The 15,176-nt window shown below is 35.8% G+C and overlaps 1 protein-coding gene across 2 annotated transcripts in view; it reads left to right on the top strand.

The window, feature by feature from the left end:
- Nucleotides 1–15,176, top strand: part of LOC123566692 (fructose-1,6-bisphosphatase 1-like) — a 33,177-nt gene that overhangs the window by 13,358 nt on the left and 4,643 nt on the right. Inside the window, exons 3-7 of one of the 2 annotated variants that reach the window (XM_045361000.2) lie at nucleotides 1,947–1,973; nucleotides 6,141–6,233; nucleotides 7,972–8,112; nucleotides 8,919–9,056; nucleotides 14,549–14,665. In XM_045361000.2, coding sequence (XP_045216935.2) covers nucleotides 1,947–1,973; nucleotides 6,141–6,233; nucleotides 7,972–8,112; nucleotides 8,919–9,056; nucleotides 14,549–14,665 — 516 coding nt within the window. The remainder of the gene's footprint in view (nucleotides 1–1,946; nucleotides 1,974–6,140; nucleotides 6,234–7,971; nucleotides 8,113–8,918; nucleotides 9,057–14,548; nucleotides 14,666–15,176) is intronic. The other variant, XM_045361001.2, reaches the window with a different exon arrangement.

A 15,176-nucleotide genomic window follows, 5' to 3' on the forward strand; every position in this document is an offset into this window, starting at 1 on the left:
CTATCCTACTCGACCCGACGTCGGCGTCGGCCTCTTTCCGCGTCCCCACCTTGGTTAAAGTTTTTTTACACTTTTTCTTTTTTTAACTCATCTCTGTAATTACTTGATGGATTTGATTCAAACTTAAAATAGTTATTCCTCATCATCACCCACATCATCTGACATAAGGGCCATAACTCTGGCACCAATATTTCATGATTTATCTCCCCTTTTCACTTAGTTTTTAAGGTTAAAGTTTTGATGCACCTTCACTCTATCTCTGTTATTACTGAATGGATTTGATTCAAACTTAAAATACTTGTTTAACATCATCACCCACATCATATGACACAAGATGCATAACTCTGGCACCAATTTTTCATGAATTATTCCCCCTTTTTACTTAGAATTTCAGGTTAAAGTTTTGATGCACTTTCACTCTATCTCAGTTATTACTGAATGGATTTGATTCAAACTTAAAATCGTTGTTCAACATCATCACCCATGCCATATGACACAAGGTGCATAACTCTGGCACCAATTTTTCATTAATTATTCCCCCTTTTTACTTAGAATTTCAGGTTAAAGTTTTGATGCACTTTCACTCTATCACTGATATTACTGAATGGATTTGATTCAAACTTAAAATAGTTGTTCAACATCATCACCCACACCATTTGGCACAAGGTGCATAACTCTGGCACCAATTTTTCATGAATTATTCCCCATTTTTACTAAGAATTTCAGGTTAAAGTTTGATGCACTTTCACTTTATCTCTGTTATTACTGAATGGATTTGATTCAACCTTAAAATAGTTGTTCAACATCATCACCCACACCATTTAACACAAGGTGCATAACTCTGACACCAATTTTTCATGAATTATTCCCCCTTTTACTTAGAATTAAAAGTTAATTTTAATGCATTTTCACTATATCTCAGTTATTATGAAATGCATTTGATTCAAACTTGAAGTAGTTGTTCCACATCATCACCCACATCATATGATACAAGATGCATAACTCTTGCACCAATATTTAATTAATTATGCCCCCTTTTTGCTTAGGCTGTACTTGTATAGTGTTTTGATACACTTTATCTGTACTTCTCTTATTACTTAATATTTTTGACACAGACTCAGGCTATTGTGCAATATCTTCACCCACTATTGGAGTTAATAAACACTCCAGTGACAGCTCCAGTTTTCTCAGATGTGCCCAGTTTCACTATCCAGCATCGAAATAGTCGAGCACGCTGTCTCCTGTGACAGCTCCAGTTTTCTCAGATGTGCCCAGTTTCACTATCCAGCATCGAAATAGTCGAGCATGCTGTCTCCAGTGACAGCTCCAGTTTTCTCAGATGTGCCCAGTTTCACTATCCAGCATCGAAATAGTCGAGCACGCTGTCTCCTGTGACAGCTCTTGTACAAATGTCTCAGTAGTAAAATCATGCTCATAATTCATCAAAATAATGTTTTTAGTCTGACTACAGCAAAATCACAGGAAATTATGTGTAAAAACATCTGAAGAAACACACCACTGTGCCAACTAAATCTAGTGAAAGAAATCATTATCTTCAGAATTATTGAGAACAAAAAGTTAACATTCACAAAACTGTTGCTTCTTCTCAGATATATAATTTTGTTCTCTTCAGTTTGGCAGGACAACAATGTTGTTCGTCCTTGTAATTACATTTTTTTTTCAATAAAGATTTTGGTTTGTTTATAAATGAAGACATGATTGTGCGCGTATTTTTGTAACATGATATTGAAAAGGGTACGTTAAGCCGTAGATTTAACTGTTTGATGTTTCAGGAAGTTTTATATTTACTAACATTACCAGAAATAAACTTTGAGGAATTTTAGAACATTTTCAAAAAAAAATATTTATTTACAAACTGATTCCTTCACAGCCAGTTAATGGGTGTGCTATTGTCTTTAAGCTTAAATGTATGCTTGCTTATGTAGAACAATGGACCAGCCGGAGAGAGTAGCGTATGTATTTTGTTTCTTTTTGTTTTATCCGTTGTAAGTAATCAGGCTAGTATAACAATATTTGTGTTAACCTTTACCCTGCTAAATTTCTAAAATGGACTTGTCTATCTTTCAATTTTGGCAGTACCATTTATTACTTGGAGGGGTTTTCACTGAAAATTTACTGACTGAACAGCGAACAGTGCAGACCATCCATGCGGGCTGATCTTGGTCTGTTCTGCCGTCGTTTATATGACGGAAATTTTTTTGAAAAAGACATTAAACCCGAACACACACTGGTCTGTTCTGGTCGCAAAGGCAAAACCACTTTCTGCTAGCAGGCTGAAGGTTAATAGTTCTAACTTTATTGACATGGTTACGGGTTGAACGATTTTACCTATGATTGACAATGGTTTAGATGTACTGCAGATTAGGTAACATTCATGAAGATTTTATTTTCAGTAATATTTGTGATCGGAACTGCACACAGTTTCAAAACTCTTTGAAGTTTAAGAAGTTTTACCGGTTTCTTCCAAAGCAGTAAAATTTCAAAGCATGAATTCTTAACAGTGCTAATAACTCTGTTGTTGATTTGAAAAATAAAAAGGACATGAAATTTACCAAATCTGCAGTGGTAGTAATACTGACCTTGCAATCCCCATGCTACTCTTAGTACTTCATTAGTCGCCGGTAGGAACCGGTGACTATATTTGATACGCTTTAGGATTCTGCCACTGGTAAAGAGAAGTTATTAAAATGTGACAATGAAAAAATGATATTGTAAATAAAAGAAATATAGGGCAGTTAATGAGCTGCTTACATAAAGGAATTAGGAGCTGAAAACTGAATAAGATTTTTATTATTTCAAAAGATAGTATTTTTAGGAAAATAGGAAAAATGTATAAAGAACTTATCCCTATCCTATTCTGCCGTAAATAATTAACGACTGCTAGAGATTTCCAGCGAGCACTGACTGGCTGAGTCTTTACCTGTGTCTACGTCACGCTGCTTATATTTAGAATATACTACTGCAGCCATTTTTCTGATCCAATCTTCAAAATTTTAGCCGACAGCTCTCCGGCGACTTGATGCTCAGCATCAAAATTTTACTTGTAATTGTTTTAATGTTACTCTACAAAAGGGCCTTCTTATCTGAGGGTTCATTAAAGTAGTTAACTATGAATCACTGGCCCCCGCACCATTGTAGATTTGAAACCTCCAAAATTGTGTGTAGAATTCTTTCCTGTGATGAAGCCTTGCAACTGGCTTACGGAAGGTCGGTGGTTCTTAGTAACCCAGGCTGAAGTAATATTAATAAGAGCACCTTGGGTCTTTCTCCCACAGATAAAGCTTGATGTCACCTGTACAGTTAAACATGTTTTAGTGACCACATGTATTAAACAGCCACTTGCCATAAACAGCCAGTCAGCTAACTGCCATCTGGCTTGAGCAGCCACATGAATATTACTCTGCTAGTTTGGTATGAAAATGTCATAATTCTCAGATCTGAATTTGGCATAATTAATTTTGCATGAAACAAAGGTGCACGTCAATAGAGAACAGAAACTGTATCACTGAACTAATGCTAACATTAAACTGTTTGTTCTTAAATTTTCATCAAACTAGGCATGAAGTTGTATTATAGCAGCTCGAACTAAAAAAAAAAGAGGTTCCATGGTCAGTGAGAACACTTTTTGTTAAAGAAATTATTAGGTCACAAATGAATTAGTACATGTACATTGTGTTCTGTGAGATTTATTAGCAATTTTTACTAAGTTTTATGACATTCTAAAATTACCAAGTTTGACACCAGTCCTGTAAGTTACATATGAAGCAGAAGAGTGCATGATCAGGACTGACTTACCTCTCTTTTTTTATTTTATGAAACACTTTTTGAGACTGTAAGTTAAACAAGTATTTTGGCATCATTTTGATGTACTATAAGCTTTTAAAGAAAATTTCGCTGTGATGTGGTATTTGACATTCAGAAATTTCATTTTCAAAACTGAACTTTGGTATTTTGCATGTCAAAATATTATTTCGATGGTAAAATTCAACAAGTCACGTGAATATTTATCTTTAAATTTATCAACGTTTCGGCGCTTACGCCTTCATCAGGATAAATACATAATAAAACAACGGACGTGACGTCATGAAGTTAACTTTACGTTGAATGGCGGAAAAAAAAACGTATACTGTTTTTAAGTTTTACATAAATTAATGTGAATAACAGATAACAAGTTAAGTACGATTAGGATATAAGAATACTGAATTTCCTATAGCAGTATATATAAAAACCATAAATAGGAAAAAACATAAGAGTACTAAACAGACACATATACATGTAAAATTTATTACATATTAAATTTAAACTTAATTCAAAAACATTGTTTAATGTGTAATGAATTTTACATGTATATGTGTCTGTTTAGTACTCTTATGTTTTTTCCTGTTTATGGGTTTTTTAAAAAATATTATTTCAAAATAGTGGTTAATGTTGCTGACTTTGAAACACTTGCCCCTTACCACCATGGGTTCAAAATCTGGCTTAGGTTATAGAAATATGTCTCCCACACCACTCTGGTGGGAGACATGTTGATTTACTCCAGTCTGTCTGTGCGTGTGTCTGTCAGTCTGTCACAAATCTTGTCTGCACTCTAAGGTAAACATTTCTCATCTGATCTTCACAAAACTTGAACAAAATGTGTTTGCCAATGAGTCCTCAGCCAAGTTCGATAACCAGCCAAATCGGCCCAAGCACTTCGGAATTATGGCCCTTGAACCGAAAATACTGATGCCAGTGATACATGTCTTGGTACTTAGTTGACTCAGATACATAATGGAGAAGAAATGCCAATCTAGATGATTAGACAGTTGTGGGGTCTGACATGCGCTTTTCTCAAAAGCAGCTCTAGTTCTTTCATGTGGCCTGGAATAAGCAGTCCATCTGGCTCTCTATATAATGGTCAGTGTTTCTACTCAGGTGCTTGACCATGATGAAATAATGCCCAGATGGGCAATATAATGGTGTTCTTTGGGTGTTAAAGTTCATTAAAAGTTGGATTTGTAGTTTATATTCACTTGTATAAAGTAAAAAAAAAAGGTGATAAAAAATGTTGGCCAAGATACCCTTTTTCACTTTATGTCTGTTACTTATAAAAACGGAACATTTACCATTATGTGTTTCTAATCAAAATGAAACAGCAGAAAGAACCTCTACGAAACCAAGTGTAACTTTCTGTTTAAACATTTGTTCAACAATTGAGTCAATTCTTTTGTTGTTTTCTTTGTTTTAAAAATGAATAATGAATGAATATTACATAAAACGTTATTTACTTGCATCATGTTATTTATATTAAATATGGTACCTAGAGAATGAAATTAACAAAACATTTGCATGTCATGCAAGTATGCAGAAATTAATTATATTCATGTTGCTTTCATATACATCTGACACCTTGACAATGAAATCTTATTCAACATCAAGGCTATATAATGTAAAAAAAAAAGTATAATTATACCATAGATAATCTCTTTTGCCAGTAGCCCTGTCAGAATCGTAATTTGTGATTTTCTGTAGAATTTTTAATGTGGCTTTTTCTTGCATTTAGAAATTTGCATTTCTTGCATCTTGAATTTTCCTGTATTTTGATGCCTTAAAAGGGAAGTTACTCTCGTATAATTGTACAATAAATGTACATTTGAGCTGCACCATGAGAAAACCAACACAGTGCATTTGCGACCAGCATGGATCCAGACCTGAGCCTGCACATCCGCACAGTCAGGTCGGATCCATGCTATTCGCTTTCAAAACCTGTTGCAATTATAGAAACTGTTAGCGAACAGCATGGATCCTGACCAGACTGTGCAGATGCTGGTAGCAAATGCACTATGTTGGCCGGTTTTCTCATGGTGTGGCTCATTTGTTTGTTAGTTTCATTTCTGTCAGAAATGTTTTGTGACTCAGTTGTATCTTCAAGGATTCCAGTGAAACTTTACACAAATGTTTAGTGTCATAAGAAATTGTGATGCACACAAGAGTGGGGTCTGTACCTTGTAAAGTGAAGGTCACAGGCAACCTAACCCACAGTCGAGGGTGTCTTAGTAATTGAGGGGGCATACTCTACTTGATATATATATACATGTAGTTACATCTGTTTCATATTTTCTTTTCTTCTAATTTTTTAGGGAAAATATATGGTAGTCTTTGACCCGCTAGATGGTTCATCCAACATAGATTGTCTGGTCTCTATTGGTACAATATTTGGAATATACAGATATGTAAGTGTATTATGTACATTTCAGCAGCAGCTGCAGTTTCTTGCAGTGATATAATTTATTTCTGACAACAGTTCTATATTGCATTACATGTTACTCGCTTGAGTTAATTTACATAATATTAATTGTAATTAATATCTGCTTTTCTGTGGATATGGATATATAGCATGTATTGATTAAAATTGCAAGAATGTTTTTTCTGTTTTTTAGCTCACCTGAACTTTGTTCAGGGTGAGTTTTTAGTATTTTAAGTGGATGATCCTGGATCTGTCCGCAGTCATATTATACGTCCTGCCTTAACAATTTTACTGAAACATCTTCTCCTGAATCTACTGGTCAGAATTACACCAAATATGGTCAGTAGCATCCTGGCATGGTTCTCCGTTGATGAAGTTCATTCAAATGGTTTATCTTGGCTCCTTGTAGCTAAAACAAAACTAAACCTTTCAACACCTTCCCAATGACCTCTTGATGGATCTTCATCCAGCTTGGTCTGTAGCATCATTTTAAGGTCCTCCTCCAATTTTGTTAACCCCCACTGAAGGCGGAGGGATATAGCTTTACCTTCCGTCTTTCCGTCCGTCTGTCCAGATCCATATCTAGGAAGTGGTTTGGAATATTTGAATAAAACTTCATATTCCTGTTAACTACTATAGGGAAATGCAGCACATCAAGTTTCAGTCAGATTGCCCAAGTAACCAGAGTTATGGCCCTTAGTAGTTTCTAGCACTTAACTATATAGGGTACTATAAATATGGTAATTTCTGCTTCGTAAGTTGTGACATATGTGACCTAGAACTATGAAACTTAAATTGAATTTAGATCACACCATAATGAATGGTAGTGTACACACAATTTCGTCAGGATCTTTTTAGAGACTTCAGAGTTATTGCCCTTTAATTGTTTAAAAATCCACATACTTTTACATAAAAAACTAACCAGTTGGTAGAATTTCATTAAACTTGTTTCATATTTTTCCATGAACATTTATTATCAACATGTGAAGTTGTGTACCAACACTGGGTCACCCCAACTGCCCTTCCCCACCACAAACCCTTTCAGCAGTGGGTACCAGTTCATTTAATTTGACCATGAGGACCCTTTAAGGGTCCTCTTGAGCTAACAGCAGAATAATCTTGATACAACTTCTTCTCAAGATTTGCTGGATGATTATCATCAAACTTTGTCTAAAACATCATTATAAAGTCCTGTCTGAAATTTATTCAAATGAGGTGCTTTGACCCTTTCAGGGGCCACTAAAGCTAAAAATAGAAATACCTTTTAATAACTTCTTCTCCTGAATAATTTGATGGATTGACAGATTGAAGAGATGGTAGTCTGTAAAATAATAAAAATGTCTTGTCTCTATGAACAAGAAGTCTTAAGATCATATTGAAGAGGAGGACATACTATTGCTAAGAAATGAGCAGAAGCTTGAGCAATGACTTACTTTTGACAGGCAAAAAGTAGGCCCCTAAAATAATTCTGAAAGCTTTGGAGAAAGGTCAAAGCCAGGTTGAAGAGAGGGATGCACTGTTGCCATGCAACAAGTAAAATAACTATGAAAATGTCTTCTCTTTATAAACAGGAAGGTAAAGGTAAGGAAGTACTGTTGCCAGGCAACAAGCAAAAACATGAAAAGATATAATGAACACAAAGGTTGGGTTAAATATAAGGATATACTGCTTCCAATCTACAAACAAAAACAAAAAATCTGAAAATGTCTTCTTTTTATGAACAGGAAGGTAAAGGTCAGCCTGAAGAAAAGGATGTTCTGCTGCCAGGTAACAAGTTAGTGTGTGCAGGCTATGCATTGTATGGCAGTGCTACAATGATTGTGTTATCTACTGGAGATGGTGTAAACTCATTTATGTTGGATCCTGTAAGTTTTGACATTTCCTCTTAGATTGCATATATTACTGTGTTGCCATTGTACTTTGATTACCAATTAAGATACCAAATAAAATTTATATGTGGACTTTAATTTAGAAATAATTTACAAAGTCAGGAGTATTCACATATATTCTGTCATTCAGGAGTTTCCTAATAGTAGGCAAGAACTTAAAAATTTATATTTTCAACTTCCTATCAAGTTTGGGTCTATCCCTCTGTCTAATATCAAGGTTTCCAGAGGAGTTCTTTCAACAACAAAAAATTGTCAGTTTCACGTATTGATCCCTTAACCACTTAGTCTTAGTCTGATAGATTTTTATGAGTGTTTTATTTAATAATTATTTTATTTCCAAATTATAACACATGGAGATAATGTGAGTAATGGGGACAAGCCCTACAGCGTCCAGTCCTTTTGGCAAGTGAAATCTTTGTATTGTTTTAGCCTTTAAGGAATTATGATTTCTTTTGAGAATATCACAAATTAATAAAATCTTTTAAGAAAAAAATTGAAAATTACTGATTTGTCTTGAAGGTTGGACATTCAGACAAAGGATTATACAGTCCCTTAAATGTTCACTTATATTCAAGTGTAGATTTAAGTGCAGTAACCAGTATATAAATTGTTGGGTTTAACATCACATGACACAATTATAGGTCATTTGGTGACTTCTCAGGTTAATATGGCGGAGGAAGATCCCAGGTGTCTCTTCAGACATTATTTCATGCTGTTTGTTGAAGGTTGAATTATTTAAGCAGTAAAGTAGAAAAGAATGTTCTTATTATCTTTACCTTCAGGCTATTGGAGAATTTCTGTTGACTCAGCGTAAACTGAAAATTCCGTCACGCGGGAAGATTTACTCATTGAATGAAGGTTATGAAGCCACATGGAATGAACCAACCAAGGAATACATTAAAAGCAAAAAATACCCAACAGTGAGTATAGTTTATGTATAACATAGTAAAATTTGCATTCACAGGGCCTGACATAGGTCGCAAATTTAAAATATCAAGAGTTAAATTGCTTGCCCAAATACTGTCCGTGTTAAGAATGTTTTGCAGTCTTATAAGGTGTCTCTTAGCAAACATTTTGTTTATTTATTGAAAGAAAAGGCAGACATGCTACCTTTTATATTTTATTCAAAGAATTTACAGGGTTAAGAAAAAAACTACGAAGGTACCAAATAAGGTACTGTTTCTGCTAAAAATGGACATAGCCAAGAGTATGCTCGTCAGCAGTTGTTTTTTTCTGTGTCCTGTTATTCTAAGGGACAGCAGTGTTGAGCAAGCTCTTCTTGTCTTTGAAGTTTGTCACAGTTGTTGTACCCCCCGACAACAAAGTTGTAAGTGGGGGTATACTGGTTTCAGGTTGTCTGTCTGTCTGACCGTCCATAGACACAATCTTGTGCGCACCAACTCTCCTCATCCCCTTGACACAATTTAATGAAACGTCACAAAAGTGATCAGTAACAACAGTAGTTGTGCATGATGCATGTTAGGTCCTTTCAGAATATTTTTTTGCAGGACTTTGTTTTTAGCTCACCAGAGCCAAAGGCTCAGGGTGAGCTATTCTGGTCAGTCACCGTCTGGCATCCGTCGTCCGTAAACTTTTACTTTAAACAACATCTCCTCATAAACTGCTAGGCCAGTTTCATCCAAACTTCGCAGGAGTGTTTCTTGGGTGAAGCTCTACAAAAAATGTTCAAAGAATTGAATTCCATGCAGAACTCTGGTTGCCATGGCAACCGAAAGGAAAAACTTTAAAAATCTTCTTCTCAAAAACCAGAAGCCCTAGAGCTTAGATATTTGGTGTGAAGCATTGCCTAGTGGACCTCTACCAGATTTGTTCAAATCATGACCCCCGGGGTCAAAATTGACCCCACCCCAGGGGTCACTTGATTTTACATAGGAAAATCTTAAAAAATCTTCTTCTCAAAAACCAGAAGCCCTAGAGCTTAGATATTTGACATGTAGCATTGCCTAGTGGACCTCTACTAAAGTTGTTCAAATCATGACCCTGGGGTCAAAATTGACCCCACCCCAGGGGTCACTTGATTTTACATAGATTTCTATAGGAAAATCTTCAAAATTTGTAAAAAAATAAACCAGTAGGCCTAGAGCTTAGATATTTGACATGTAGCATTGCCTAGTGGACCTCTACAAAATTTGTTCAAATCATGACCCCCAGGGTCAAAATTGACCCCGCCCCAGGGGTCACTTGATTTTACATAGGAAAATCTTCAAAATTTTTCTAAAAATAAACCAGAAGGCTTAGATCTTAGATATTTGACCTGTAGCATTGCCTAGTAGACTACTACAAAATCTGTTCAAATCATGACCCCCGGGGTCAAATTGACCCCGCCCCATGGGGTTACTTGATTGTACATAGACAAATCTTCAAAATTTGCTAAAAATAAACCAGAAGGCCTAGAGCTTAGATATTTGACATGTAGCATTGCCTAGTGGACCTCTACAAAATTTGTTCAAATCTTGACCCCCCCAGGGGTTACTTGATTGTACATAGGGAAATCTTCATAAATTTGCTAAAAATTAACCAGAAGGCCTAGATCTTAGATATATGATATGTAACATTGCCTAGTAGACTTTTTCAAACTTTGTTCAAATCATGACCCCCGGGTTAAAAGTGGCCCCGCCCGTTACTTGATTGTACATCGGAAAATCTTTCAAAAAATTTCTAAAAATCATCAGTTTAACATTTGAAATATGCAGCTCATATTACCCAGGTGAGCAAACCAGGGTCATCATGACCCTCTTGTTTGTTACTATACTATATACATAGACACAGTGCGCACCAACTCTCCTCATCCTTCTGACACAATTTAATGAAACTTCACACAAGTGATCAGTAACAATAGTAGTTGTGCATGGTGCATGTTAGGTTCTTTCAGCAAAAAAAATTGCAGAGTTACGGGACTTTGATTTTTGTTAATATACTATATACATACAGTCTGCATATGCAATCTTGTGCGCGCCTAATCTCCTGAACCCATGCACACAATTTTATGAAACTTAATGCACGTGATCAGTAGTAACCCTAGTTGTGCATGGTGCATGTTAGGTACTTTTAGAAAAAAATTCTGCACAGTTATGGGACTTTGTTTTTAGCTCATGTGAGTTATTGTGATCGCTCGATGTCCATCGCCTGTCTGTCTGTTGTCTGTCAACATTTAGCTTGTGTATGCGATAGAGGCTGTATTTTTCAACTGATCTTCATGAAATTTTGTCAGAATGATTACCTTGATGAAATCTAGGCCAAGTTTGAAAATGGGTCATCTGGGGTCAAAAACTAGGTCACTAGGTCAAATCAAAGAAAAACTTTGTGTATGCGATAGAGGCTGTATTTTTCAACTGATCTTCATGAAAATTTGTCAGAATGATTACCTTGATGGAGTCTAGGCCAAGTTCGAAAATGGGTCATCTGGGGTCAAAAACTAGGTCAAATCAGAGAAAAACCTTGTGTATGCGATAGAGGCTGTATTTTTCAACTGATCTTCATGAAAATTTGTCAGAATGATTACCTTGTTGAAATCTAGGCAAAGTTCGAAAATGGTTCATCTGGGGTCAAAAACTAGGTCACTAGGTCAAATCAAAGAAAAAACTTGTGTATGCGATAGAGGCTGTATTTTTCAATTGATCTTCATGAATTTTGGTCAGAATGATTACCTTGATGAAATCTAGGCCGATTTGGAAAATGGGTCATCTGGGGTCAAAAACTAGGTCACTAGGTCAAATCAAAGAAAAACCTTGTGTATGCGATAGAGGCTGTATTTTTCAATTGATCTTCATGAATTTTGGTCAGAATGATTGCCTTGATGAAATCTAGGTCAAGTTCGAATATGGGTCATCTGGGGTCAAAAACTAGGTCACTAGGTCAAATCAAAGAAAGACCTTGTGTATGCAATAGGGGCTGCATTTTACACCGGATCTTCATGAAATTTGATCAGAATGATTGTCTGGATGAAATCTAGGTCGAGTTTGAATATGGGTCATCTGGTATCAAAAACTAGGTCACCTGGTCAAATTAAAGAAAAACCTTGTGTATGCAATAGGGGCTGCATTTTACACTGGATATGCATAAAATTTAGTCAGAATGATTGCCTTGATGAAATCTAGAAATAGTTCGAAAATGGGTCATCTGGGATCAAAAACTAGGTCACTAGGTCAAATCAAAGAAAAATCTTGTGTATGCGATAGAGACTGTATTTTTCAATTGATCTTCATGAAATTTGGTCAGAATGATAGCCTTGATGAAATTAAGGTCAAGTTTGAATATGGGTCATCTGGGGTCAAAAACTAGCTCGCTAGGACAAATCAAAGAAAAACGTTTTGTATGTGATAGAGGCTGTATTTTTCAATTGAGGTTCATGAAATTTGGTCAGAATGATTACCTTGATCAAATCTAGGTCAAGTTCGAATGTAGGTCATCATGGCTGAAAAACTAGGTCACTAGGTCAAATTGAAGAAAATACTTGTTTACACTTAAGAGACCACATTTTTGGTCCAATCTTAATGAAAATTGGTCAGAATATTTGTTTCCATGAAATCACTAGGTCAAACATGTTTACAGTGTTATAGTATGTTTCTCAGGTGAGCGACCTAGGGCCATCTTGGCCCTCTTGTTTGTTAATATACTATATACATACAGTCTGCATACGCAATCTTGTGCATGCCAAATCTCCCGAACCCTTGCACCCAATTTAATGAAACTTCACATAAGTGATCAGTACCAACCCTACTTGTGCATGGTGCATGTTACGTTCATTTAGATAAATATTCTGCAGAGTTATGGGACTTTGTTTTTGGTTACTAAACTATATACATAGAGTCTTTTTATACATACAGTCCACATAATTATGCCATCTTGTTTGCGTCAAATTGCAAAGTACTGTGTCAGTGCATGCGGGGGGTACATTCATCACCTTCAGTGATAGCTCTAGTTCATCTAAGACTCATGCAAGGTTTCATGAATCTATATCAAATACTTTTTAAGCTAGGCATGTCACAAGGTGAAAATGTGCATATTTTACTTTTTCAGGGGCCATAACTCTGGAAATAGGGGGTGGAGCCAGACGAAAAATAGGAGGTGTGCAAGTTCAGATCATGATAGAGACTCATGCAAGGTTTTATAAATTTATATCAAATACTTTTTGAGCTAGGCGTGTCACGAACTTCAGACGGACGTCCGGATGCACGGACAAGACCAAATCTGTATGCCCTCACCACTCATGGGGGGGCACAAAAAACAGTCGTAACTCTTTACTACGGAAAACTGTCTAACTCATTATTTAATGAGTTACAACAGTTTTCTGTTCAACCCTCGAATTTTGTGTATGAAGTAACTAAGGTAATCATGTAAAGACCAAAATTCTTTCAAGAGTATAACAGAAAATCTGCTGACAGGAATCATCGATGAACTTGCACACCTCCTATTTTACATCTGGCTCTGCCCCCTATTTTAAGAGTTATGGCCCCTGAAATAGTCAAAAATACACATTTTCACCTTGTGACGCGCCAAGCTCAAAAAGCATTTAATATAAATTGATAGAACTTTGCATGAGTCTTTATCATGATATGAACTTGCGCACCTTCTATTTTTCATCTGAGTTTGCCCCCTATTTCCAGAGTTGTGGCCCCTGAAATAGTCAAAATTGCACATTTTCACCTTGTGACGCACCTAACTCGAAAAGTATTTCATATAAATTGATTAAACCTTGCATGAGCCTTTATCATGATATAAACTTGTGCACCTCCTATTTTTTGACTGCCTCCACCCCCTATTTCCAGAGTTATTGCCCCTGAAATAGTCAAAAATGCACATTTTCACCTTGTGACACACCTAGCTCAAAAAGTATATGATATAAATGGATGAAAACTTGCATGAGTCTTTATCATGATATAAACTTGCGCACCTCTTATTTTTTGGCTGGTTCCACACCCTTTTTTTAAAGTTATGGCCCCTGAAAAAGTCAAAAATGCACATTTTCACCTAATGATGTGCCTAGCTCAAAAAGTATTTGATGTAAATTCATGAAACCTTGCTTTAGTCTTTATCAGGATGTGACCTTGCACACTTGGCATTCTTCTTGGGAATCATAGCGCTTATTACAGAGTTATGGCCCTTGAAATAGCCAAAATAGTGGATTTTTTGTTTGTGATGCTCATAGCTCAAAAAGTATATGGCCTAGAATAATGAATCCATAAAATGTTTGTTTAGGCTATACCCCCTTAAGACTGCAAACATTTGAATTATTGCTGCTTATTTGTGACAAATGTACCAGTGGGGACACACCCTGTGTCCTACAGACACATTCTAGTTTGTGATAAAGAAGGAGTTAAGACATGCAGTTTTCCATTCAGCCCTCGAAATATCTAGTTAAAGTTTTGTTATTTCTGTTTGTTTTCTGTAGACAGGGAAACCGTATGCTGGTAGATATATTGGATCAATGGTAGCAGATGTACATAGAACTCTTCTCTATGGTGGAATCTTCATGTACCCTGCAACGAAAGAGGCTCCCAAAGGAAAGGTACACATTGACTGATTTTGTTCAATCTTTTATGTTGACGTCTTTAACAGAATGATGTCATTTTGGAAACAAGTCTGTTTTGTTAAACCTCCATCAAAGATGTTTCAAGATTATTTAAAGTTTAGAAAATGTCTCAAAATTTGAGATTGGACAAACACTAGACCATGCTGTGGTGCAGACGTTAGACAGAGAGAAAGCATTAATGTAATTTACTGGGAATTACATCAGTGCAATTCATTGCTAATTGGTTTAATTTACTGGGAATTACATCAGTGCAATTCATTGCTAATTGGTTTAATTTACTGGGAATTACATCAGTGCAATTCATTGCTAATTGGTTTACAGCAACTGTATATTAGTTCTTTTAAAAACAAACTACTGTGAAATCATTTAAATTCGCTGGCATGAAATTTCGCGCAAACGTGAGCTTTACATGGCGTGGGCTTTAATTCGCACATTTTTAATTTATAAATGAAAAAATAGAATTAAAAAATAATATTAGCGCGGTCTT

This window comes from Mercenaria mercenaria, chromosome 8 (assembly GCF_021730395.1).
Source record: "Mercenaria mercenaria strain notata chromosome 8, MADL_Memer_1, whole genome shotgun sequence".
Lineage (NCBI taxonomy): Eukaryota > Metazoa > Mollusca > Bivalvia > Venerida > Veneridae > Mercenaria > Mercenaria mercenaria.